At 40.6% G+C, this 27,469-nt stretch overlaps 1 protein-coding gene across 3 annotated transcripts in view; it reads right to left on the bottom strand.

Annotated features, from left to right (window-relative positions):
- itga8 (integrin, alpha 8) overlaps nucleotides 1-26,006 on the bottom strand; it is a 37,606-nt gene extending 11,600 nt beyond the window's left edge. The window contains exons 1-18 of one of the 3 annotated variants that reach the window (XM_067511381.1): nucleotides 25,535-26,006; nucleotides 25,028-25,152; nucleotides 22,473-22,573; nucleotides 22,223-22,346; nucleotides 21,051-21,112; nucleotides 20,515-20,560; nucleotides 18,506-18,631; nucleotides 18,298-18,342; nucleotides 16,856-16,899; nucleotides 15,559-15,615; nucleotides 15,302-15,354; nucleotides 15,013-15,218; nucleotides 9,529-9,726; nucleotides 5,516-5,561; nucleotides 5,283-5,390; nucleotides 1,176-1,231; nucleotides 634-791; nucleotides 370-501 (exon numbers count right to left, since the gene is read on the bottom strand). In XM_067511381.1, the coding sequence (XP_067367482.1) occupies nucleotides 370-501; nucleotides 634-791; nucleotides 1,176-1,231; nucleotides 5,283-5,390; nucleotides 5,516-5,561; nucleotides 9,529-9,726; nucleotides 15,013-15,218; nucleotides 15,302-15,354; nucleotides 15,559-15,615; nucleotides 16,856-16,899; nucleotides 18,298-18,342; nucleotides 18,506-18,631; nucleotides 20,515-20,560; nucleotides 21,051-21,112; nucleotides 22,223-22,346; nucleotides 22,473-22,573; nucleotides 25,028-25,152; nucleotides 25,535-25,722 (1,875 nt within the window). In that variant the 5' untranslated portion in view covers nucleotides 25,723-26,006. Of the gene's footprint in view, nucleotides 1-369; nucleotides 502-633; nucleotides 792-1,175; nucleotides 1,232-5,282; nucleotides 5,391-5,515; nucleotides 5,562-9,528; nucleotides 9,727-15,012; nucleotides 15,219-15,301; nucleotides 15,355-15,558; nucleotides 15,616-16,855; nucleotides 16,900-18,297; nucleotides 18,343-18,505; nucleotides 18,632-20,514; nucleotides 20,561-21,050; nucleotides 21,113-22,222; nucleotides 22,347-22,472; nucleotides 22,574-25,027; nucleotides 25,159-25,534 lie in introns of all 3 variants that reach the window. The other 2 variants (XM_067511380.1, XM_067511382.1) reach the window with 2 other exon arrangements.
- Between the last annotated feature and the right edge of the window lie 1,463 nt (nucleotides 26,007-27,469).

The raw sequence follows: 27,469 nt of genomic DNA, 5'->3' as shown, positions 1-27,469 counted from the left end.
CCTCCCCATGTGTTCTGTTTGCCATCATTCTCCATTTAAGACAGCAGCCAATGTTCACCTTCCCTGGACAATTTATCTCATCAGATCTTTTTTTCATATTCACTTGTTTTCAAGTTAGTTTCCAGTTATTGTCTTTTTCCTCATCCTTTTGTGCATGTTTGACCTGCTTCATTCTTTGTTTTGCCTTTGTTACCACCTGATTCTGTCTCTGTTCAACCTTGGTCAGATATGCCGACTTCCTGGCACTCTGTGCCCAGTATTGCCCTTCAGTATTTTTCTGTTTTTTTTTTTTTTTTAATTGCGAAAACATAAAGGTCACATTTGATATCAGATATCTGGTATTAGTGTATGTACTCTGAGTATACTTACATGCTCTTGGAGGAAAGTGCTACTGTAGTGGTTCAGGACAGGTGGGAGGCTTCGGCTACGAAGGAAAGGAGCCAAGCTGTAGTTCAGAGCCAGCGAGATGGGGGTCAGTTTGTCCCTGAACTCATCGTCCTCCTATAGGAAGAGAGGAGAGGACAAGAAAAAACCGTTGGTTAACTTTGTCTGGTTTAAATATTGAATCATATGAGGGATACACAACAAAGCCCAATCATTAGTTTGTGTAGTATATGTGCGGGGTTTGCTCACTTTCAGGAAAATGGTATAGCTCAGGCATGCATGTGGCCTTTTGTGGCCTAACGTCAGGTGCCCCGTGTGTTGAGGCTGCTGCGTGTCCAGGAAGAGAACTCTTTTAACTCCACCTCTGTTGCCTTTTAACCAATCCAACTGGAGCTCAGCCCTCAGTTCTGGTCAGAAGGTAACATGGAAACAGAGACATGGAAATAACTTAAGAAACGACAGTGAGTTTATGTTTATTAAATCCAGTCAACCAAACAATTCATTCATATGTGGATGAGCCTGCACGTGTTGTGACTTTTCACTAGTTATGAAAGTGGCTGGTTGTAGGCATTTTAATCTACAGGTACTATTAGACAGTGGAAACAATGTACTTTACAATGATCTTCTGTCTGTTTGTTCTTTTGTTACCTGGGTTCTCCCCTCTGCTGCACTGGTTTCTCCACTGAAAAGTCTAATGAGATGTGCTGGCTAGGACTACTGTCCCTACCCACTGTGTCTTACCCTTTTGTCTCCCTCCCTGTCAGTCTACCACATTGTGCAGAGCTGCTTACCTACAGAGCTGGGGATCCCTATACCGCTCACTGCTGCACACACATTGACTTTCAGACTGCAGGAAGATTTTAGATTTTAGGAGGACAGAGAAACAGAAAAGAAGAGGGAGAGCACATTGTTATTGTTGTTGTTGGTAATTGTTAGCATGTTGTACATGATCAGCTTTTAATTTAATTGTATTTATTTGATCAAAACATAAGCTCAAATGCATCAACATTTATTCATATACATTTATACCCGTACTCTTCAGCATACATTATTTAAACACTCCGATTTCCAGTTCTAAAAGACATAACCGTGATATCACGAAGCTGCCTAAAAATCTGTCTAAATTTGGTGAGGGTGATCACAGCACGGCTTATTAAGAAAACATCACAATTGCACTAAGATCCAATTATTTCATTAATTCACTAATTGCAGAAATTTCTCTTCATGGTCGTATGGTTGACAAAATCATGGCCCCGTGACCCATCCTTTAGACACATAGACCTGGGAGACTGATTTCTGCATTTCCTCTATTTATGTGTGTATGTAAGCATAATTGTGGGTGCATGTGTGTTATCTCCTCTTTAATCAAGAACAGGAAAGTGACTCCCACACAGGAAGATCTGCTCTGTTAACATCCACTAATCTGAGGGAGTAACAAATGTAACACTCCTGCAATCCTCCTCCAATACGAGGCACATGGTAAATTACTTCATATGATTATTGTTTGTTTGGTTCCAGTTCACAAAGCCTAACAACCAGAGTGCAGATGTTATGGATGCATGTGTGTTCGTTAATAATCAGGATCCCCATTAGATGACACAATAATGAGGAGCTATTTCTCCCAGGTTCTAAATGTGTGTAATGCAGATGTGAGTTTATGTGTGTGCGATAAAATACAGGTTTCTGTTTTGAAAATTGCTCCCCTAAGTTATTTACCACCTCTCCAGGTGGTTTCGTGTGTGTTTAATGTGTTGGATCTCAGCGTGTGTGTATTTGGCAAACACGATTGTCAAACTTAAGTGTATGCAGCGTGTATATGACCCCCATTTTACTGGCAACAGATCTTGCTCATGGTTAGTCATTACTGTATGTAATTTCCCCCAAAATGCATCTTTGCTCCTCCACCCTACACATTGCTGTTTGTGTCTCCCTGCAAACATGCATCAGACCTCCTCCATGGCCTTGTCTGCTTAATGAGTGAGAACTTTTCATTAAGAAGGCGCTCCCTCTTCTCCACCACTCCCTATTTTAACCTATAATAAGCCGGTATCATTTGCTAATTATGGTAAACACCTTAGACCAAATTCACTATTTACTTTTACTTTTATGTGGTCTCTCCCAGCTCCCAAAGAAAATGTATTGCTCAATAGTTGTTAAACATTCCACTACATTCACCAGCTAGTTGCTAAGTTTCCCAGATTACCGGTGTAGTGTGGAGCAGGTAGCACGCAGTTATTATTAGAGATTTTGTTCTGGAAACAGCTGCTTCCCATAGACAAATTCAGCAAATAGTGAGACTAAACCAAAAAATGTAAAGTTTTAAACAGCAAAATGAAAGATGCTTTAAAGTGCTGTAAAGCTAAGATAAACTAAATTGCTAAATTGCTGTTGGGTCATCACTGATTGACCTATTTTACATACATACAAGTAGGCATGATCCCTTGTTAATATTCAAAAATTATTTATTATTGTATAATTATATTTCATGTATATAAAAAGGTTAACTCGTCATAAAAGTTTAGTTTAAAAGCTCACTTTATAAAATCCAAGCAAAATATTAATCTCTTACTTTGTATCAAATTGAAGTTTCAGAAGGAAACAGCAATGTATATTCTGTATGAAAAGCCATCTTTGGCTACCATCTTGGATAAGAAAATGAAGCACAACTCTGCTGCTGACTTATTAGGCCCCATAACTTTCATTCTCCCTCTAAATTGTTATAAGAGTCTGCAAGCCTTTCAGTGGTAAGTGTTGTTAAAAGGCCTTCTGGGTTTTCACAGATCTGGATGATTAACCCCATGACTCAAATGTAACGACAATACTTAGGCGGCACATTTGTTCCCACCTCCACTCCAGGCAAACAAGTGAAATGTCCAAAAACCTTTACCCTGCTGAAACAAAAGAGCCTTAGATATCCATCATGTCAATTAGCTGCTGTTTGACTAGGTGTGTGTGTGTGTCCTATCTGATTACAAATTTCGGACCAAAGTTTTATGGTGTTTATTTAAATAGGTTGACTTTTGCTTTGACAGAACTCCACAGTGAATGCTCTCTGTCAATCTGACCCAAACTGTGTTCCCTTTTCACTCAATGCCAACACTACATGTCCATGTAGATCTACATTGGTTCCATTCTTAATAATTTAGGACCAGCAATCAATGGTGGCAAAGCAGCAGGAACCTTTATACTCTTTCCCCTCAACTACACTCAATACTTAGACTGTCCAAACCCAGCCTGCTACCCACAAAAGCAATCACATAATCAAAATACAGTTTCAAATTAATTGCAATGTGCCATAAATCAGATTTTCCAGGTTATAACAGTATGCTTTTCACTCTGCAGCTAAATTATTGCATTAGAAGCACATACAAAGAGACCTTGGCAGATGGCAGATGTCTAGAGCACAGGAGTGAAATATTTGTCCCATCTGTCAGTGCATGTTTTATTTGTGAAATGTATACTTTTTACTGCATACCATTTTATTATACAGTATAAGCAGCGAGATTTCTGTTAAAGATCAGGGCTCCAGTGCAGCAGTGGGCCTCATTAGGCTCATGTTTGTTCAAGACTTTGATCCTTTTAACTTTAATCCACCTTCTCTCTCTCTCTCTCTCTGTCTCTCTCTCTCTCTCTCTCACACGCACACACATAGTTTTTCTGTTTCCAAATTTGAGTATGAATAACAACAGAGTACATGAAATGTAACACTAGAAAAGAAAGTACCTCAAGTGTAATCATGGATGTTACTTTTCATTTTTTTGCTTTACTTTTAGTGTCTTGTATGCTATTGTCCCGCAATTCAATTCACAACGGAAGTGGTGAAACCTACACAGATCAGGAAATAAACATACAGCATATTGTGGTCTGTGGTGAAGAGCTAAAGGACCATTTAAAAACAAAAAATCTAGTAAATTATTGAAAAAGAATTTTCTTTCGCTCACTAAATTGACAGCTGTGTTGGTTAATGTTTTGGATTAATAAGTACATTCACTGGAAAATATTATTATGCACACATATTATACAATGGGTGTGTGATATCTTGAATATTATGTATCGTGACTTGTTCTTTGTGGGATGTAGTAAATTACTATATCATGTTTTTTTAAGCTACTGGCACAATATTTACTTTGGTCTTTCACTTCTTTCCCTCTACAAATTCTGAGAGTGCTCTCTTTTTGGAAATTACACTGTAGGATCTACTACTATCAATCCACCTCCCACTCGTGTTATGCGACATTTCAAACCAAGGCACCCTTCATGTTAAGCTAACAAACTTTAAACACTGAAGGAGCCGCTGTCATACAGTCCAGAGCAAAGATACGTCTTAGTCAAACATAACATGTCAAATTTAACATTACAATATAAGTAGTTTGTCAGAAGCCCTGAAGTGAGTCTAAAGTTGTTAGTTTAAATATGTATTTTTATGTGTCATTCTGGTGCTGTTTTATACCTGACAGGAACTCCACACCTACTAACCTTTGTCCACACGGCACATTTGAGTAACGTTACTGCTGGATTTTTAAAACTGAGGTATTTTAAATTCAGATTGAATTGAGGAGGACACAGAAGAAGGAGAGAAACTCAAGGAGAAAGTAGCCTACAGAAGGCAAACAGAGAATAGTGTTACTTTATGAATCATCTAGATTTTTTAACAGTTAATTGAGTGTTTGCTGTAGTAATGTTTGTAGACCCAACTGTCGGATAGTTTCAGTTCTGATCAGCCAAGCACCAGGCTACAGTAGGTAGAGCTAAACCATACTTATTAATTTATAATTATTTAAGAGCTTTTAATAATTTCCTGGTTTAAATAAATACTTTATAGTAGTTGCGAGCAATGAGTCATCAACCCTCCAAATGGAATCCACTGGAAATGTCAGCTCCAGCTATTTAAACCTTACCAGGTAACCATAAGATCTGTCTGAGGAAGGTGACATTGTCGGTCATCAGGGTTCAGGATTTTGGGAGTCAGGATCATTTCAGCATCCACAGACACGACAGCTCGAGACCTGAACACCAGTAAACAAACATTCACCCTTAAATCACACAGTCAGGGATCCAAAAACTTCCTACAGAGTCTCACAGAGTTATAGAAAAACCACAAATGTGAAACATACATCTTATACATTTTTACCTGTACACTGACACCTCAGCTGCACCAAATGCCCCCACGATCAGATCTTTAAGAAAAAAGAGAGAGAGCTTCAAAGAATGCCACAGATGGGACTGATTTCAAGGTCCCCAGCAATCTTCATCAAACACAGACACTTCTCACACACACATGCACACACACACATGACGTAGCACTGACATTCTGATATCATCACGCTTTTCCTTTCTTTTTCTTTCACACATGACCTGGTTTAATTCATGAACAGAACCTACATTATTCTCTGCATATGTGTGTGAGTTCATATGTGTCCGGGACAACGGGACACCGTGCTGCATTCTAGTGCCATTAGAGATTTCACATAGCTCCAATCACACTTTGCTAAACAAAAACATTTCCCAACAGCGTGTGCAGCAACAGTCAGCTCCTAATTGTAAACAGCAACACATCTCATCTATATGTGATTTTTTAATTTGTTTTCATGGAGTTTCAGATGAACACACACTTTTAATTGGATCTCAAAGTTTAAAATAGAGCTGGTATTTAATGACTGTGGTCAGGGGACACATACCAATGAAAGCCACACAAACACACACACACACACACACGCACACACACACACACACACACACACACACACAAACACATATATAAGAGTAGTGATTAAAACAATGTGGAACTGAGGAGATGCACTTAATGGATACAATCCACCAGCACCAGATGCAACAAAACTAAGCTGTGTGATCTTTAGAGTCAGAGTCAGAATAACCATGGTGCTCAGAGAGGCAACTGGGGCTGCAGCAATTAACTGGGGCAGTTAGGCTATTACTTTTTATGATTAATACATTATTTATTACTTGGCGTATAACATGTCTTAGTGAGAAATAACAATTTCAAAGAGTCCAAAAAGTAGAATTTATGACAACATAAAACTGTAAAAACACAAGATATTTTAATTTGGCATGGAGGAGACAGCTTGACTTGATAATCAATTACTTTTCTGTTGACCAATCAATCTGGATGTTTTAAAATCAGATGCATCTAACAGTGGGAAATCCTTTAGTCACAGGTTACATTCATATAAGCTAGTGGAGTTGTACTCTTGTACACTTTGCTGTTCATTTGCTATGTCTTTCCTCTCCTGTGTATTCAAGAAGAAAAGAACTAATTGAATCTGAGAGAGGCACATCTGTTTCTGCCTTTGGCTGCAGTCACTGAGTCCCCCTGAAACCACAACATTAAACATTTAGGACTTGTCCCTACTTCCCTGGGGTGTGCTGTGTCCCTATATGAGTGCGTGTGGCTCTGTGTGTGCACTCTGTGATCAGACACCAAGATGCAGCTTTTGCGGGGCAGTTAGAGAGGTACAGGAAAGGGAGCGTAAGAGGAGGAGGATGTGGGAAATGATATAAAAGAAAAGAAGAGTGGAGGACTGTGCGCTTGGCCTTTAAACCACAATCTGTGAAAATCATCAGAAGCAAGGTGTGTTTTCAACAGAGGGAGTGACAGAGACAGAGTGTCCACCTCACTCCCAGCCCAAATTCCTTTGTTCCTCCTGCTGTTCAAGTTGTGTAACCTGAAAATGTGTTTCTACTTCTGCCTTAGGTATTGTATGTATTATTGTCTGATAAAGTAAGTGTTTCTACTCCTTATTCTAATGCTTGTGTTTGCTCTCAAAACTTGCTGCTGCTTGACTGCTTGACATTAGTCAAATTTGATGATTGGGCACCTTCGGGGTTAAGTGTGTGTGAGAGTGTGACTGAGGAGTAAATCAAATAACAGCCCACTTTGCTTTCCATGTCAATCCCATTTTCACTTAGAAAAGCTTGCCTGCCACTATTGATTTGAGGTCTGTAGGTGTGTGTGTGTGTGTGTGAACATACAGAGACGTACCAAGATGCACCCACACACAAGTGTGCTTACAAACTCATGTCACAAACTCATACACTTGACTCACTGAGGGTAGGTCTAGGTGCTGATATAGTTTTGATAAATGAGCTGCCTTAGCTGATGGTGTCTGTCCCGGGCTGAGAAAACACCACTTCCATTTAAAGTTTAGACAAACTGTCCAGCTGTAAATGCCTGTTTGGGAACTGACTTCAATGATGAAATGTCAAAAGTCAATGGCAAAAGGAGGTGGATTTAATGGATGGATGTGTGGAATTGCAAAATTATTCAATAACTTGCCTGGTATAATACACATTTAAATACTAAACTAAACTAACACTCCATTTTTTAAAAGTACTTTTTCAACACTACAGACAGGTGGAATTGACCATTCTGAAATGTGCAGTGTAAGAATGCCTAATATTGTCATGTTTCCTTAAAGTTACATGTGGGGTGCTTAACTATTTTATTGAAAATGAGAAATTTGCAAAACAAGCACAAGAAAAATTTCCCTTAATTCTACATTTTAAATGAAATAAGATAAATCACATAATGAAGCAGAAGATAAAAATGGTCACTGAATAAAGGACCAACCGTATAAAAGCCGGATAAAAGCGTTTTATAAGCGGCCATTTAACATTTACCAATTTGACCCCCTTTCAATACACCACTGACCTTAACTCCAGCCAACCTCTGAGTCTCAGCCTCTACTGCATGCAACACCATGTCAGTAGTTAATGAAACATCAGCTGCCTTGTCTTTAATTAAAATTATTTCAGCTTTCTTCTTTGTCATTATTTTTTATTTATTTTCCTGGTATAATCTGTCAGCATCATAAATATATGTCACAATCTTTCAGTGTTCCTGAACTTGACTAATGACATTAAGTGTTGATTGGAGCATATGGCAGCTCTTGCAAGGCCTCCCAGACGCCTGCGTATTCCTCTGATAGCGCTGATCAAACATCGCTCACTCCTTTGAACAGTGTGACTTTACTACCCTGCTAATGACACACCACGTGTGTGTGTGTGTGAGACTTCCACTGGCCAGCTCTTTAATGACAGACGACACGAGCACTGCACATTTGTGTGTGTGCATGTTTATATATGGTGTGTGTGTGTGTTTGTTGGCTGAAAGCTCTGCCACCCGTGAGTTTCTACACCACTTCCCCCTTCCAAAATTTCAACCTGTGTTTCCATTTAGTGTTTTTTTTTTTATTTTAGGTTTTTAATTCAGGAGCTTTGATTTGCAGTGGGTCTGCACGGGGTCTAGCTTTAACCTAGAGCCTGGCACACACTCAACACAATCTGACTGCCAGTGAAACTGATCACAAGCCACACATATGAACTTGTGTGTGTTCATTGGCGTGTATTTTCCTTTATATCCTGTTTGTGGAATGAAGAAAGCTGTTATTACAGAAGAATGAAAGAGAAAAAGGAATAAAGAAAAAGGGGAAAATAAACAAATTCTCATTTTCAGCCTAATTTCTGGAAGCACATAGCCAAAGTAATGACAAGATCTGAGTGGCTCCAAATTAAGGAGAAAATAAGGTAGTAATACACTGATTGTATAGACCAGCTTGTTTCAAATGCCTTTTTTGAACTACAAATTTCTTTGTATAAACAGCTTTGCACTCGTACATAAATCCAGAAAGTGGAGGTGTGTAGTGAAGTAGGTAGAAGGCACATAAAGTAGGGAGTTGCTGCAAGTATTTTGATTGAATGCTGCTTTGCCTGCCTACTGTTTTATGGATGTGGGCTAAGGCTCAAATGTCTGGCAGACTGAACATGCAGATAATGTATTATTATACAATCTTTTGTTTTCTCTCCTTCTTGAGTACTGTAAATCCCCCAAAGAATGGATGCGGCAGCAGTTCATTGGCTATCATCCCTATACCCCCTTCCTCTTATGATGGCTTTACCAGAGAAGAGGAGGAAAGCAATACGAGAGAACACTGGGATGGTAGTGGAGGAGCGCATGACCAATGAAACAATGAAATGTGGAGGTCAAGAAAGAAGAAGAGGGAGGCTTTAATGAGAGGAGCTGGAATGAAAGTGGAGAAGTGAAGGAATGTATTCCTGAGAAAGAATTTGGATTATAACATGGGGAGCTGAGTAAACCTGCCTTTGTTGACTTTTTTAAGTAGTTACCAGGATACTGATTGTTGTCCAGGTCGTATCCTCCTCTCAGAGTGAATCCATACCCAGGCAGGCCACCAGCTGGACTCCAGGCTGCTCGCAGTTCTTGGCTCAGCGTCAGGCCTTGTGTGGCAACATCTCTGTTACCGTTAAAGATCAGTACTCTACCACCACGCTCCTCGCCTCCAAATGGACAGCCCACTGCCACGTCTGAAGGATGACACACACATGCATGGTTTAGACATCAGCAGGGTTAATGCCCCTATGGGACTGAAGAAGAGGGAAACATTCAGGTAGAAGGAAAAGAGCTTGACCTTTGCTTGCCTGCACTTGGGGACTTGGCTGTTTACCTCTTTTCTTTCATTTTCATTTACTCATTTTTTAATTTTTCTCTATGCAGACACAGTTAAAGACGCGACATTGTCATTGTCATTGCTTACTGCTTACAGGGAAATGTAAAGCTTTTTATTTTGCACCTTATTCCTCTCAAGCCTAAACAGCTATTGCTGATTAGCTTAGCTGAAAAACAAAGACTGGAAATGCCAAAAGAGCTAGTCAGGCTCTGCCCAAAGGTTTTTTGTGCTAAGCTAAGATAACATACCATGATCGATGATGAGTGGTTTGTTAGCAAGAAAGCCAACAGACACAGAGATATTTGTATGTGGAAACAGAAATAAAACAAGTATCGAACACCTGCGCTGATACAAAAATTAATACAGTAACTGTAAGGCAAACCGATTTTAGCATTTAGTCTTTAATTAAGGTTCATGCATCACACCATCCTGCATTATTTTTCAGTGCTGTACTGTAACTGTCCAAACACCTCTAGACATCCTGTTTGTCTCCGGACCCCCTCTCTCTCAGTCTAAACAACTAGTTCCACATGAAGCAGATTGTGGGGTTGAGAGGATAAATGCAACCATGTGTGTATGTGAGTCTCTGTGTCTATGCGTGGGTACGTATATAAAACTGTGTAGAAAAATCTGACTTAAAAAAAAGTGTTCAGATGATGTGAAAGTCGTTCATGGGCATTGCTCAACAACATCCCACACAATGCAGACATCCACAGGGACACAGCCCATGGAACACCCACTGGGATCACTGAGACCAAAACTATAGGAGACTGTTACTCACAGACAGAAACAAGCTGACACTCCACAAGTGATGGTGACAGAAAGTGTTGGTCGATAAAAATGAAAACATAGAGCCACATTGCCAAATTAATTAAATGAGCTAAATTGCAAGCTTTTCTACAGCTGACACTCAGCAAACCCATGAAGAAGACAGGCGATGAGTATGGTTCTGCTTTTGTGGAGAATTTTTCTTTGCTATTGGAGGACAAAGAGGCCCTGTGTCATCACAGAAGGAAAAAATATCTGACAGTGATGATATCCAGACACAAGCAATGTCACAGGTATATTTGAATACATGTATGATTAGCAAAAACAGGCTGCTGAAGTCCCTGATCACGGTGTTTCCACGTTAATTCAATTCAATTCAATTCAACTTTATTTATATAGCGCCAATTTACAACAAAGTCATCTCAAGGCACTTTACAGAATAAAGTCCAGACTACACAAGTATGTAGAAGCAACCCAACAAATCCCCCTTGAGCAAGCCATAGGCAACAGTGGAGAGGAAAAACTCCCTTTAATGGGAGAAACCTCCAGCAGAACCAGGCTCAGGGTGGGCGGCCATCTGCCTTGACCGGTTGGGGTGAGTGGAAAGTTGAGAAAGAAAAGAAAAGAGCAACGAAAGCAACAACAAAACAACAACAAAAAGCAACAAGAAAACAACAAGAAAAGCAACAACAAAGCATCGTACAGGTTGTAGGACATAGAATTAATGGTATACAGTGGTGACAAGTAAATGTATAGAGAAAAGCTAGTTCAGGTTGAGTGAGCAGTTTAACTATAAGCTTTATCAAAAAGGAAGGTTTTAAGCCTAGTCTTAAAAGTAGAGAGGGTGTCTGCTCCCCGAATTTGGATTGGAAGCTGGTTCCACAGGAGAGGAGCTTGATAGCTAAAGGCTCTGCCTCCCATTCTACTTTTGCAAACTCTGGGAACCACAAGTAGGCCTGTATTTTGGGATCGAAGTGGTCTAATCGGGCAATACAGAACTATGAGATCTTTTAAATATGATGGAGCTTGACCATTAAGAGCTTTGTATGTAAGGAGGAGGGTTTTGAACTCTATCCTAGATTTTATGGGAAGCCAATGAAGAGAAGCTAGTGAAGGTGAAATATGATCTCTCTTTCCTAATCCAGTCAGCACTCTTGCTGCAGCATTTTGGATTAATTGAAGGCTTTTTAGGGAGTTATTAGGACACCCCAGAAGTAGGGAATTACAGTAGTCCAACCTAGAAGTAACAAATGCATGGACCAGTTTTTCGGCATCACTTTGAGACAGGATGCTTCTAATTTTAGCAATGTTCCGTAGGTGGAAGAAGGCTGTTCTAGAGATTTGTCTTATATGTGATGTAAATGCCAAATCCTGGTCAAAAATAACTCCAAGGTTCCTCACCGTAGTATTGGAGGCCAAAGTTATGTCATCTAAAGTAAATATATTGTTAGACAGCATATTTCTCATGTTTTTAGGCCCAAAGAGGATGATTTCAGTTTTGTCTGAATTTAGCAGTAGGAAATTGTAGGACATCCAGGTCTTTATGTCTTTTAGACATGCTTCAAGTTTGACTAATTGGTTAGTATCTTCTGGTTTCACAGATAATAGAGCTGGGTATCATCTGCATAGCAGTGGAAGTTTATGGAATGTTTCCTAATAATTTTGCCTAAAGGTGACATGTACAGATTAAAAAGTATTGGTCCTAACACAGAGCCCTGTGGAACTCCATAGCTAACTTTGGTGCATAAAGAAGAGTCATCATTAACATGAACAAGTTGGAATCTGTCTGAAAGATAAGATTTAAACCAATGTAATGTGGTTTCTTTAATCCCAAATCCATGTTCTAGTCTCTGTAATAAAATGTTGTGGTCAATGGTGTCAAATGCGGCACTTAGGTCTAGTAAGACGAGTACGGACACAAGTCCATTATCTGAAGCGAGGAGAAGATCATTGGAGACTTTTACCAGTGCTGTTTCTGTACTGTGATGAAGTCTAAATCCTGACTGAAAGTCTTCATACAAATTATTCCTGTAAAGGTCATCACATAATTGTTTTGCAACTACTTTTTCAAGGATTTTAGAAATAAACGGGAGATTTGATATTGGTTTATAGTTGGCTAAATCACCTGGATCAAGACAGGGTTTTTTAAGTAATGGTTTGATTACAGCAACTTTATAAGCCTTTGGTACATAGCCAGTTTCTAAAGATAGGTTAATCAAATCTAATATGAATGTGTCTATTAAAGGTAGAACATCTTTAAGCAATTTGGTTGGAACAGGGTCTAAAAGACATGTTGTTAGTTTTGAGGAGGCGATAGTTGAACTTAGCTCAGTGAGATCTATGGGTGAAAAACAGTCTAAGATGGATTGGGGCCTTATTGAGGATTCTAGAGCTGTTGTACATGAAGATCTATCTGTAATATTTGTAGGGAGGATCTGGTGAATCTTTTCCCTAATGGCTGCAATTTTATCAGTAAAGAAAGTCATAAAGTCATTGCTGCTCAAAGTTAAGGGTATACTAGGCTCAACAGAACTATGGCTCTTAGTCAGCCTGGCTACAGTGCTGAATAGAAACCGGGGGTTGTTCTTGTTTTCCTCTATTAGTGCGGAATAATATGCTGTTCTGGCATCACGGAGAGCTTTTTTGTACATTTTTAAACTGTTTTTCCAGGCTAACCGGGATTCTTCTAAATTAGTGGAACGCCACTTCCTCTCTAACTTTCGTGACGCCTGCTTTAAGCTGTGCATTTGTGAATTGTACCATGGAGGTCGGCTCCTCTGATTCACTGCCTTCTTTTTCAGAGGGGCAACTGTATCTAGTATCATACGCAATGAGGCTGCAGAATCGTCAACTAAGTAATCAATTTGTACAGGAGTAAGATGGCTACTCACCATAGTATTGACACATGGTGGTGAAAAAGATGAAGAAATAATTTCTTTAAATGTATTCACAGCATTTTCAGATAAACATCTGCTGTAGTGGAATTTTTTCCTAACTGCTGTATAGTCCATTATTGTAAATTCAAATGTTATTAGAAAATGGTCAGACAAAAGAGAATTATGAGGAAATACTATTAAATTATCAGTTTCAATGCCATATGTAAGTACAAGGTCCAATGTGTGACTAAAACAGTGAGTGGGTTTATTTACATTTTGGGAAAAACCAATTGAATCTAGTAATGAATTAAACGCAGTGCTCAGGCAGTTACTTTCAGCATCTACATGAATATTAAAGTCACCCACTATAATGACTTTATCTGTACTAAGCACTAAATCAGATAGAAAATCAGAAAATTCTATCAAAAACTCTGAATAAGGGACTGGAGGACGGTACACGATAACAAATAATAGTGGTTTTTGAGTTTTCCAGTTTGCGTGTGAAAGGCTAAGAGTAAGACTCTCAAATGAGTTATAACTATGTTTAGGTCTAGGAATTATTGATAAACTCTAAAACATAATGCTGAATAATGAAATCATGCTCATACATGGACGTATACTCATTAGATTAACTCTCAACAATTCCTCTTTGCATGTCAGTCCAGCTAGCAGAGAGGCTCCATCTCCTCTCAGACCACATCACAACCCTTCAGAGACTGTCACATCCTGACAGCCTGATGTCATTCATTTTAAAGCTCAGAGAAAACTACAATATTGATCCAATGGTTATTGATCTGATGGTTAAAGGGTTTAAAGGAATGGGGCACACATTAACACATGCTATTCATGAATAAATAAAACATAAAACAGTGGGATTGATGCCATACGAGGGCCAGATGCGCACTAGTTCATTCATTTTTAAAGTGGCGAGGCTTAGCTTCAAGGAGCATTATGGCTTCAGGCAACATGGCATGTGTGTGTGTGTGTCTTTGTCCAATCAATGTGAGGATAAAAAAACACATCCAAGAGGTATGAACTCTGGGCTTGAGGACAAAAACTCCCAGATGATTTTATCTCAAGGCACATCTGGTGAGTTAAAAATAACCCCAAACACTCACACATATGCTTAAACACACATGGCCTCAACCCTGGTCATCACAGACACAAATAGGTTCATGCAATCTTTCATCATCGGACTTCCTGATTGTCTGAAGAACTTTTTCTCAAGCAGGAGCATCTGACAGGATTTCCTCAATCAGAGACAAAACAGTGCAAGACGCATGGGAAACACAGAAAAAGATGTATCTGCCACTAGTTTTACCTGAAAATATCAGCCTCTTAACAGCCACAAGGGCAAAGAGAGAAGCTTTATGTAAAGACACAAAATCAAATAATTTTGTAAACTGTCCTCATCTGTGTATCTTACACTTTCTCACTTTGTTGTCTGGGGTGAAATCTCTTTCTCCTCTCCTTTTCTATATGTTTCATTCACATCATACCATTATATCCATCTTGGTTAAGATCTCCTACAGGTGCTATAGCTGTGCCGAAGCGTCCAAAGGTGTATGTGCCAGTGAGGACAACAGGATTTGAGAAAGTGAGCGGAGCCATCTGCAGGTACAGGTAAACCCTCCCCACCTCCCTGGGTTTGCTCTCCATCTCTCTCTCCATATAGAGGGGTGCTCCCACCAGCATATCGTCCATCCTGGGGATACACAGCATATATTAGATACCCAAAGATAGAGCAAGTGTGTGTGCCTGGAGTGACAAAAGGGTTATTCTGCTTACTCATCTCCATTCAGGTCAGTGACAGCCACAGAGTAGCCAAAGTAGGAGGCCATCTGTGGGAAAAACAAAGATGAGTATTTTCAACTATAAACGCAATGCTTCAACATGCTTTATTTTAATTTAATTCCATTTTTAATAATACCTATTCAATTATAATTCATTAAAAATAGAATATTTTTCTATATCAGATTGCACAGTAGCTTTTATGCAGCCCTGCATTATGAAATAGTGTAACTGGGATGTGTTGATGCTTCTACCTGTTCTCCCGTGATGTTCTGGATGAAGTTCAGATTATTGGAGTTGATCATTGCTACCTAAACCAAACAGACAGACAGAAACATCACAGCATAACTAATGCAGCACCACATTTTTCCCCCCGCAGTGCACCCAGAGTAAACAGTGCCAAGAAGTCTGACAAACAGGCATATGAAAAGAATGCAGGAAACAAGGGAGAAACCGCATAAAAAAGCTTTTATTCAACTCAGGTCCCTTCATTTTCCCAGCCCCCACCACCATCGTATTTGTGACTTTACCATTTTCCCTGCATCCTTCTGTCCTTCCCCCATCCTTACCCCGGTCATGGGGAGAAATGGAGGGGGAGGCTGAGAATTCCTTCATAAGACCTAAAATAACAACCACATGGAGACAGCCGGGGGCTACACACACACATACATGCAGGAGGATACACACTGATCCAATCACAGATTTCTCAAAGACATTCTAAACGGGGATAGACACAGAGGCAGATGACAACGTGTAAACACAACTATGAAACCCCTAGCTTAGATGTCAGCTTCTCTGTGCTCTGAATTGTCAACTTGGTCAGAGAAGAAACCAGATCATAGCTAACAGCTAGTGCCAGGCCTCTAACATGGGCTACCTGCAACCCGTTACAACACTCCTCCAAGGGTGAGCTACAGTACAAGCCCCCTCATCTATACCATTCACAGCGCACTGTCTCTACAGTGTCCAGACAAAAAGTTCACACTGTTGCGGTTGCGTTGCGGGTTAGGGGTCGTTTGTGTGTTTTTGTGTGAAGAAGGGTTAGTGGGGTTAGGTGGGGTCACCTCCCCTCACATGCAGCGGAAGCTGTGTATCATTAGGGAGGATTGACACAGTCAGGTCTGGGGACACATTCCCATAAGAGAACACAAGACACTACAGTATATGCATCGTACACAGTTTTTGTGTTTATATATGCTGTGCAGGCTATTATTACAAGGATGACACAGGATTGTTGAGCCACCCCAAGCCTCCACATCAGCCTCTGTGCTTCTTTCATAGAGTCCCCAAGTCTCTGTAACTCTACTGGAGACATAACACCATCCTTTTAACACAATTCCCACTTTACTGTTTTTTGTAGATCATCGAGTGCAAACTCTCCAATATGTGTTCAGCTGGGTTTCAGATCTGCTGACTCTCAAGGCCATAGCATATGATTTAGATAATTTTCACATCAGCAGTTTTTGCTGAATGACCCAACACATGTCTTTCCTGGCACCAAAATCTAACCTGTGTGCCTTTCGTCTAATCTGCTCATCTGTCTGTACTCACATATCCAAAGTTCTGGGCTCCTCTTGGGACTCCAGCTATCAGCTCTGGTAAACACAAAAACAAAGAGAGACTTAAATTAGTGTGTCTGACAGAAATTTGAAAAAGGCCTGTACCCTTAACCCCCTCCCGCCCCCAGCCCAGTGTTGCTGGGAATACAATGAGTTATTGGGTGCTTAGGGTATGCTTGTACTGTATATTGATTGATTGTTGAGTGCAGTGCTGCAGACTTATGGGACAATGTGAGGATCCCACACCCAGAGAGAAGACAGACTCTTCTCTTCTTGCCCTTAAGCTCTACCCAACAGGCTCAGCCACAGGCCTATAAATCATGACTTCTCATCTCCATCTTTGCTCAGAACTCCTAGTTACATCCAGTTCTTCTGCCTGAAGAGGGTTTGAGGAACAAGACCACAACAAGCCTGATTCCACAACACAACACATCCGCAGCCATGTGTAACCTCTTAAGGCTCACTTTAAGACTGTTTGACATGTGTTGTGCCGGAGGAGGTTCAGGGCCTCTGCAGGACTGATATGTGGGTATTTGAACCCAAGATTGTCCCCCAAGGATCCCACTAAATGGTAATTAGCAAGAACCTTTGACAGATTATGAATGGGAAGCTCAAATTGCATTGAGGGAGGAGGGTGTCATTCATGTGACAAAGCAACAGAAAAGAATGTGTGGTGGCAGTGTTTGAAAAAGTAAAAAAAATACTTACTATACTTACTACAAACTATGATTTGGCATGACTGTGGTAGATTTTAATTTCTCCCTCATTTCTTTAATTTAACTATTGTTTTTTGTTGAAATTGCTTGTGCACTTCATTTGTGGTACTGACAAAGTCATGGCGTAGGACTGAACTTCAGCAGCACCTGAACGAAAGCGCTGTGAATCAAAAAGCTACACTGCTGGCAACTCACTAGAGTGTGTAACCTTTGAGAATTTTCTTTGGCCAAGGTACTGCATACTTAAAGAAGGTCAACAAAGATGAACTCAAAGGCACTCTTCACCATCCGTACATCTTTAATGAAATGATGCTGTGTGACATGCCTGTCTCTCTTTCCACCTAATACTTCAAGTCCAAAAAAGGGTCTGGACTAACTCTACACCTGAAGAGGCCTGTGCCACTAATCAGTCAAAATGCAGGACAGGAAATCCCTTTATCAGAGGTTCCTTAGGCCCTGTCCCTGGGGTCGTGACCCAGACTTACAGAGACAGTTCCCATTACTGCTTCTGAGTTCAGTCCGAGTCACCGAGCCGTTCACTCCCTGTTGCTGACCCTATCACACCGCTCAGTGGGTCTAGCATCTGCGAAACGTACAGAGAGCACTGCAAACATGTAGTGCTTCAGACAGCGCTGCAGCAAGGCCTGCTGTTCTCATTAGTGAGGGATTACTCTGCTGCTGCATGCGGTTAGTTGTAATGAATTATTGGCGTTCTCACCTTGTTCAGAGTCTCCTGTAAACTCTCCCACTGCCACAGAGTAACCTAGGTGCAAATCAGTTGCATGTGACAACATAGGGGTGAAAATAAATGATATGTTATGATCTGTGAACACTCCATTTGTTACATAGTTATTATTGTTTAGTCATAATTATAATTTAATTTAGGGCACATAGGCTATGTGTGTGCATTTGTAATAGCATGTTACCAAGGTAGCTATCGTCATGTGTATCTTCAGCCGCTCTTGTGTGTTTCTCGCCTGGAACCTGTCTCAGAATTGCCTTCAAAGAGTAGCCATTCAGTATCTCAGCTACCCCTGCTGTCATCACCTGACCTGCACACACATGAACAGAAAGAGAAAAACAAACAACAGGGGTGAGAGAGTCACATCTGTTCATGGACAGCGGTTTCAGGTCAGACCCCATGAAGGGAGCACCACTGCCTTCTGCTATAGAAACCTGCTGGAGCTGGACCGCTTGGTCCACATGAAGGATGCACACTGCTATTGACACAAGTCCTCCCTGAGGACAGCTAAAACAGATAACTGGCAGAGGAATAGCTGGAAAAACATCTTAAGAACATGGCTGTCCTGTCTGCAGCAAGGATTCCCAATATAGGTGTACAAATACAAACGGCACCGTTCCTCTGCTGGTGAACAAGAGGTCAAACAAACAAATGATTTTATCTACAGTCACCAACCTTCCATAAATCCTCCATAATATGTTTGTGCGTGTGCATACTGATGGGAGGAAAATACACTCTCTTTACCCTCCCTTCAGTTCCTCTCTAACCTCCTGTTTAACCTCCTCTTTTTCACTGTCACCTTGCTATTAGTTCTTCTCCTGGTGTAACATATCACTATATCAACATATTAAACCTTAATCTGATTAATGCGACACCATGTTACTAACTGTTGACACAGATACATAAGTCACCGCTGCTATTTCAAAGGGTCACTTACACCCAGGGATAACGAGATTGTATATGAAAGAGGTTATTTTAGGATGACTCAGGCTGAGAGCTGAAGATAATCGTTGTATATTAGAGGCCATAAAATCCAGGCTGAGTGCTTTTATAAACATTTGGAGGAAGTGTTTTAACTGGAGGCAGCCAGCCTTGCCATGCTGATGGCACAGAGAGGGAGTGGAGGGAGTTCATTAAGGCTTTCTCTGGTGCCTGCGCTTTTTGTATGGGTAAGCATTCATCACTTAACCATATGTAACGACAACACTAATACCAAACAATAAACCTACAGTATAAACATCAACAAAATGTCACAAAAACCAATCACAAACACACTTTCCTATTTTTTTCTTATCTTTCCTGCCACTGTCTGTAGCAGCGGAATGTGTGCTGTAGAAAGACAAATCTGAGGTTACAAGGAAAGAAAGTGGGGGAGTGAGTTCATGCAACTAATTAATAATTCTCTCCTTGCTCAATACCAACAGATTACCAACTGTCATCTGAATGAGTATGTGTGGAGGAAAGGAGGGAATAGAAAAGGACACACACCTCGAGTTGGGGGAGTAGTGCAACACTTCACCAGCTGAACTCTGACACACTCTAGCTGTGTCGACACTTATTAAGACACTTTATCCCTCTGCTTCGACTATCCCTGCACATCCAGCAAGCTAGCTGAGCTCAGCACCTTCTCTGTGCCCCTCGGACATATTCCCTCTCCTCTCATCTTTTTTGGCGCCCACACCACTACGTTTCTATCATCTACTCAAGAATCCTCTATGTATCTATCTTGCTGTCCTCCCTGCTCTGCTTCACTATCAGTCTTTAACCCCTCCTTAACTTTCTGTCCTCATTGTCTGCCCTTGGGTTTCTTCGTCTCCTCAAAGCTTTTCTAAGCCCCTCTTCACTTTATCATGGGGCAGAGGGGCAGTTCCTCCACACTCCATTACCCCCAGATCAGCTCATTACAGATCCCAAACACCCACTTCCTGTTACACTCAGACAGAAACACGTAAATGAGCAAGAGAAGGAAAAAGGGAGAAGGAGAGTGGCAAAGAAGAAAAAGAGACATTTCATTTCTTTCTTCTCTAATGAAACTACAGATTTGGCAAATGTTACAATGTGCATCTGTGTGTACGTGGGCTGTCCTGACTGTTAAACTCATTTTCATTCTTTTCTCTCATTTGAACACCTTCCCGTGTATGAAATCATTAAAGAACAAAGCCCAAAGACAGGTTTGCACACTGTTGCCATTACCTTGCCAGTAAAAGCTTCCAGGTCCTCCTACCACCAACCTTCCTTCCTAGAATAAACACAATTTGTTAAGGTTGTTCATGTGACAGGAATTTGTCAGTAAGTTTGTGCATTCATGTGTGTATGTTTGTATGAGACTAAGAGTATATAATGCAAGTAGAAAGCACATATGATTTCATCTGTAATGCCTGTTGACATCCTGCAAAGAATGACAAATTCCTGTACAAGAGGGTAGAGGTGGACTATGAGACAGAGGTTATGGTTCACATTGAATAGGGAGAAATATATATGTGTGTGTGTGTGTGTGTGTGTGTGTGGTTGTGTGTTCCCACGTGCACATTTGGTCTATTGTGCTCAGATGCCATGGTTCATAGAAAGTAAAGGTTCCTCAAGGGACAAGCACACTCTCATCATCCCTGTGTTCATAAATCTTTGTAGGGAGTCTTGTGCAAACTCTTCTGTTTGCACTTTTATCAGGAAAGAAAATATATGGATGTGGTGTCATGGCAATGACATACAATTGTTGCTTAAATATATACCTTAGTGAAATCCACACTGAAGCCAGCCTGGCAGTACCCCTGTCCCTCTGGGTCTGGATCATCTGAAAAATACACAGTGAAACTGACCCATCTAAAAGTACAGAATGTATAACATTTATTAGATGAGACAATTAAACAATTACACTGATTGACCACATTATTCAAATCCTATTACATTTAATATGCATTGAAGTGTATTTCTGTTTAAACACGATATCTAACTTTGTATGAACAGAAAAAACACATGTGCACATATAATAAATTGTTCTCCACAGGTACCCTGAGGTGAACCTAATGATGTGTTACAGCACGCGTGTTCATATAAACAAAGTGTGAGTTATTGCAGTACTAAGAGTCTGGGCAGATTCATGTTAAGATTAATCATAAAAATCATTATAGGCAGAATGTTTTGACTCACAATAAGGAAACAATCTGCTTGCCTTGCGATTGTGTAGTATTTCTCCCCTGCATACACTTGACTTTACAATGTGATTATTCCAGGGATGATTAGTTAGCTCTGACATAAACACCAAAGTGGAGCTCTTTAAAAAAATCTTTAACCAATTAACCAAGGGAGTGTAAGCAAGTACATGGGGACTCCTTATCGTGATCTACTGCTGCCTCGTATCACAGTATAAGGTGAGAGGAGGTTGCAGGAAGAAAGTGAGGGAAAAAGAAAAAATAGAGATGGTGTGGAGGTGGGGGCAAGGCAGGAAAATCCCCTGAATTCTATTATAGAACTGATGACAGAAAGAAAAGGACCGGAGAGAGCAATAGATAAACTGTCAAGGAGGCCTATTATTTACAGGTTTCTAAGGAAACACATAAAATATTAGACAAAGTAAAACAATGGGGAAGCTGACAAAAAAGATACATTACAAAACTACAAATTTTCCACCTCATTATTTGGCCAACTTTTGAGAGACCCACCAATGGCATATCTACTATAATGCAAATATAATGTGGAAGTGGGTGAAAGGTTGTGTGTAAAAAGTGACTTGAATATGTGCTAACATATAACGTTTTTATAGCAAACATTCCCCAGCAGGTAGTACTTAAAGTTAAAACCTGTTGACAGTGAATCTGTGGATTAGACTGTTTTAGGATCTACATGCTGTAGTTTGACTCTATGAAAATACTATTTCCATGCAGAGGGCTGCAGGGAGACTCACTGGTCCTGCAGGGTGAGTACTCTGCATAAGCACTGAAGTTCTGCACGGCCACATAGCAAGTCCCCACAGGTTCCTTGTCTCCACTCGGCTTCAGTGTCCGCCAGTGATAGAGAGGAGCACATGCCTAAAGAACAAATAACACTGTGATTCCCATTTAATGAAATCTATAAGTGGTGGTATGGTAACAACACCAACATCAAACCTTAAAAAAAAAGCATATGGGATATTAATTGACATTATGTCCACCTACCACTACTTTTCCCTTGTGTGTTCTGACCGATGCTCCAAACCACTGGTGCGACTTGAATTCAAGAGGTTCTCTGGTCCCATTTGCCTTCATCATTCTGTTATCTAGAAATGAGGAGACACAGACAGGGACAGAGACACAGAGAGTGGAAAAAGTGGTAAAGACATAAAAAAAATGATGAAAGACACATTTCATAATGGTGCCAGTAAAAACCTTTGTGTTAATTTGTCTGTGTTAATTTGGATTCAAGCTCAGTGAATGGAAGGCCTTTGTCCCTGATAAGCAGACAGCAGCATCTTAAACAGGCCTATAGCAAACATCAAAACACCATTTGCCCACCAGACAGAGACATTTGTCAGGATACTGGAAATTTCTTTTCAGTCAAAGCCTTTTCTCGTAAAATCTAACAACACTAAAGATACTTTTGCCAAGGCTTACACACACACACACACACACACACACACACACACACAATGAGCATTTCCCAACCGACTTATAATAAAGTGTCAGATTTTGTAAAGTGTGCCTGTGTGTGTGTGTGTGTGTGTGTGTGTGTGCTCTGCTGTAGAAATTTCCAGCTGCCTCTCTTTAAAGCAGTGTAGACCCCTCCTCATTATACACTTACTATACACCTACAGTGCATGCAGGTGTATAGAACACAGTTTGCCTGCTAATGTCTGCATTAGTCCTTGATAACTAATCTGTGGAAGTTCAGGGAAAAAAAACAAGTCACTTGTTTCAGAAGTCATCTGATGACTAAATTCCAATGATTACCATCAGCAGAATGAAAGCTCGCTTTCATGTATGGCATATCTAAAAAAACAAAACAAAACATTATGAAGTACTACATGTAGATACAGACAGTGTAGCAGTGAAATATTCTGTATTTCCAGATTTCACTCACAATAGATATGCAATTTCTCACTAATCTGTTGCACTAGCCTCACATCATCCCCATTTCAATACACACTAGCATAACTCGACACATCTGCATTATGTCACTGACTCCATGCAAACACAAAGGTACACACACATAATCAGGCACACGTAAAGCTGATGCATGGATATTTACCAGTACAGCAAGCACAGATGTTTATTGCACTTGCTGACATTTTGTGCTTTGTGTGTGAGTGCATGTGTGTATGTGTCTGGATTATACCTGTAATATTAAGTCTGTTGTACCGCTATAAATATCCAACAAGGTCAATGTCATGCATCACCTTATGCATACACATCCATTCGAATGACTAGATACACACATGCACGTGACCACAAACAAACACACACACACACACACCTGTATGTTTATTCTTCTATTCCCAAAAGCTGAAATTTGCCCCAGAACACGCTACACTTACCCCTCTCTAAAATAATCTATAATTAACTTTAGGGACAACCAAGAAAATAATTCCCCTTTGGAAATTTACCTTCATGTTCAGGGAGCCTTGCTTTACTTCAGGGAAGAATACTGAAGTCATACAGAAGGTTTTATCAGCTGTTTCATTCATTCATGATACATCAGCTGATCAGCAAGCAGTGCTGCTGTCCTAATGCCGGCAGCACTTGCTGCTCCAGCTTTCACCTTACGTGTTAAAGCTTGTCATAACTGCTAAAATCTTAAGCGCATGTATGTTTTCAACTTCCTCTGAATTCAAATGAAATCTACCAGCAGAATGTATGCTAGAGCTCTGATTCTGTTAAAGTCATCTAACAAATCTAATAGAATGAGGTCAGTTTTGTCTTTATCTTTCTTTTTGTGGTCATTACAAAGATGATAGAAGTCTTTGCGAAAATAAAAAGACAAAGAGAGAGATGGATAGACTGATGGGGAACAATCGGGGGGAAGAAGAGAGGGATACATTTTCAAGATCTAATAAAAAGCAGACCTCGCCCAATCCCCCTTTCTTCCAAAGGGGAACTAAATTCCCATGTGGACACAGTTTACCCGCCTCCTCTCTCTCCCTTTTCTCTCTCTCTCACTTTCTTCACCTCTTGCACACATGCATGGAAAAAGTGTGCTTCAGAGAAATTAGACACACATACAAAGGCTGATTGGACTGGATTAGAATTGATGATAATATATTGAAAACCATAATAAACATGATGTTGGCGTGCATGAACAAACCCGCCAGCCACCTTTCTCATTAGACAAAGCTGATGAGGCCCACATGTCTTATCTCTCTTTTGTGCAACAACACATGTGCCAACTCATATACACACACATACCAGACACACAGGTTATGAAACTCCAGTGGTTCCAAATAGGTACATAAGGGGCCACCTACGGCTTTAAAAGGATTCACTTGGACGTCAGCCTAATGAAAACATGTTGAATTTTATTTCTGCTCACTAAAACAATGACAGTGGTGGGCACATGTCTTACAGTGCGTCCTACTATAACCCATACAACATTTCCTTCCATGCACTGTATCAACACAAATGCTTTAAAACATGGGTCTGGGCAACGTAATTACACCCAGTGGGGCCCCCTAGGAGGTCTACAACCTGAATATTTGTCCATGACATGACCGAATTTAAAATGCGTTAAGGTAACTCACTGGAATTGTCAAAAGGTATCTGTCTGCAGCTGTCAGGCAGTCCAGGCCAGGGGCAGTAGTAGACAGCTCCAGCCTCTACAATGCCTGGTTGGGAGGTGTTCGCCTTGGGAGCCCCCACCAATACACTGATCCTGGTGGGGGGAAAAAGCACAGACATGCAGGAGAAGGCATACAAAATGCAAACATGTGTGCACAGTGTGGGTCATTCATTCATCTCAGTTTCCTTTCTGTTTCATTATTCTGATTTGTTCTGTGTGCAGCAGTAATCTGAGCGCTCCATGCGTCTTCTGCCCCATTCCAGTCTGACATACAGAACACCTCCAGACGTTGCACAGTCCTTTAATTTAATTTGAATGCACATTATTTACATTATTATAAACTAAGTTTTATTCAACTTATGCTATATTTCTTTTCAAACATTCTGCTTGGTTATAATAGATGTACAGGTAGAGTAAAACTCTTGCAGAACCCCGATGAGACTGCTTCAGTCCTGATGTTGCCACTCACGTGTTACTGTCGGTTGTAGCTTGGTAGAAGTCCACAGAATAACCGAAATAGCTTCCACTTGGTCCCCTATAAATAGTGGGATGCTCTGCGTAAAGATTAAAACTCCAGACTCCATTCAGCGCCGGACAGAGCAGCATCCCGAGAATAAACATCTCAGCGGAGGAAACACAGTCCCACATACGCTCCATCCTCAGAAAATCAAAAAGGCTGTTTCACCCTGTTCCCAAAAAATGAGAGGGAACTGGGTGAATGTGAAGATAGAGAGAGAGAGAGAGGGAGAGAGAGAGAGAGAGAGAGAGAGAGGGGGAAAGAGAGAGAGGTGATATAAATCTGTCCCGGGTTAAGTCTGCAAAACGATTGTCACTGGGTCACTGCGCTCCCTCAGAACTGCCTCTTGACACCCTGAAACCACCAGATCTCAGACTGCACAGCCATGCCCCCGCCCTCAGCACAAAAACCTTACCATCTACACACACACGGCAAGTTGCAAGGCGCAGACCACATCTGAGCGCGCGTCACCGCTTCTTTCAAAGCACAGACAAATTTTCTGTGGCAAATTGTGGGCTTCATCCCGAAACAATAAGTTATAGTGAAGTAAGATTTACAACCACCGTTTTAAATCAGTCCAGAAAAGTCTCAGACACACGCAGAAATAAGATTAGTAGTTGATAAATTGAACCACAGTATGTTTGTATTGGCCAGTCTGTCCAACCATGCCGTTAAAATAAGGCAACTTTTTTCCTTTGAGAATAATCACTTGTCTGTTATTACTATGTCGACGTACAGCGACTTCTTCCAAATTCGTTCATGATGAATATAATTAGCTGCAAAGACACAAACATTTTAATAGGTGTTTTTTTATGTCTCAGCACAATTAACATCTTTCTTATCTCAAAGCTTACAACGCGCGTGTGGACCACAGAGGGGGGGATTTGAAAGTCGTGCCCACTTCCAGTCAAACTAATCAGCTGTTTACCAGATTGGGGAGTTTGTTTCACTTACATTGAGCTCTATGGGCACATTAGCGATGTATTAAAAAGCTCGCTGTGTATTAAACCACACTTAGAGTTGTGTAGTGTTAGTGTGTTTGTGGAAGGGGAACAGATAAGAACCAGGTGATGAGAAGTTGAGTTAAAGGGTCTAAGAGAAGAAACAGTGACTTGTCTGATGGAGCTTTCGCTCTTTGCCTTCAATACCTCCCCATCTATCTTTTCTGCAGTCCTGTCCTCGTCTTTAATGAGCACAGACTTAATTCACCTTGTCTACACATCTCCCGATCTTCGTGTGTGTATGTGTGAGCGACAGAGAGACAGTGATACAGAAGGTCTGTTCTTTCTCAGCTGTTTCTTTGTAAATCTGACTTGAGCCAAGTTTTAAAAAATTCCAAATATTCGCACATTCCCTTAGAGACAGATGTGCGTTTCTTTCTTCTCCCAGAAGAAAGAGATGGTGTTGATGATGCGGCGAGGAGCTGCAGGCAGACACAGTCAGCCAGGTATCTAGTGTTTAATGCAGCTAAAGTTTCAGTGCCTGATTATGAATGTGTGTGTGTGTGTGTGTCAAAAATCAACTGCTTTCGGCTTTAACGCCGGATGTCCTTCCGTCCGCAACTTTACCATTTTATCCGGGCTCGGGATCGGCAGTAAGGTTGTGTCCATTATCATTTGCTTCACTATAGGAATACACACACATTTCCCGTCACTCTGCCAATGTGCACTGATCATAGATTTGCTACTTCCAAAAACATTTTACATGTGTACGCACACACTACAGACACACACTGAAGTCTTGAATGTTACGCACTGTGCAAATGTTTCCCCTCTCTCTTTACAAACTTATAATGTGATTATTAAGTTATATCCAATTATGCCAACATCCCTTTTCCATTAGAAGACTCAATTAAACACACACTCAGGGGATATTACGACACTGGAA

This window comes from Channa argus, chromosome 7 (genome assembly GCF_033026475.1).
Source record: "Channa argus isolate prfri chromosome 7, Channa argus male v1.0, whole genome shotgun sequence".
Classification (NCBI taxonomy): Eukaryota; Metazoa; Chordata; class Actinopteri; order Anabantiformes; family Channidae; genus Channa; species Channa argus.
The sequence above is the reverse complement of the archived record's forward strand: the minus strand, read 5'-3'. Positions and strand labels throughout refer to the sequence as shown.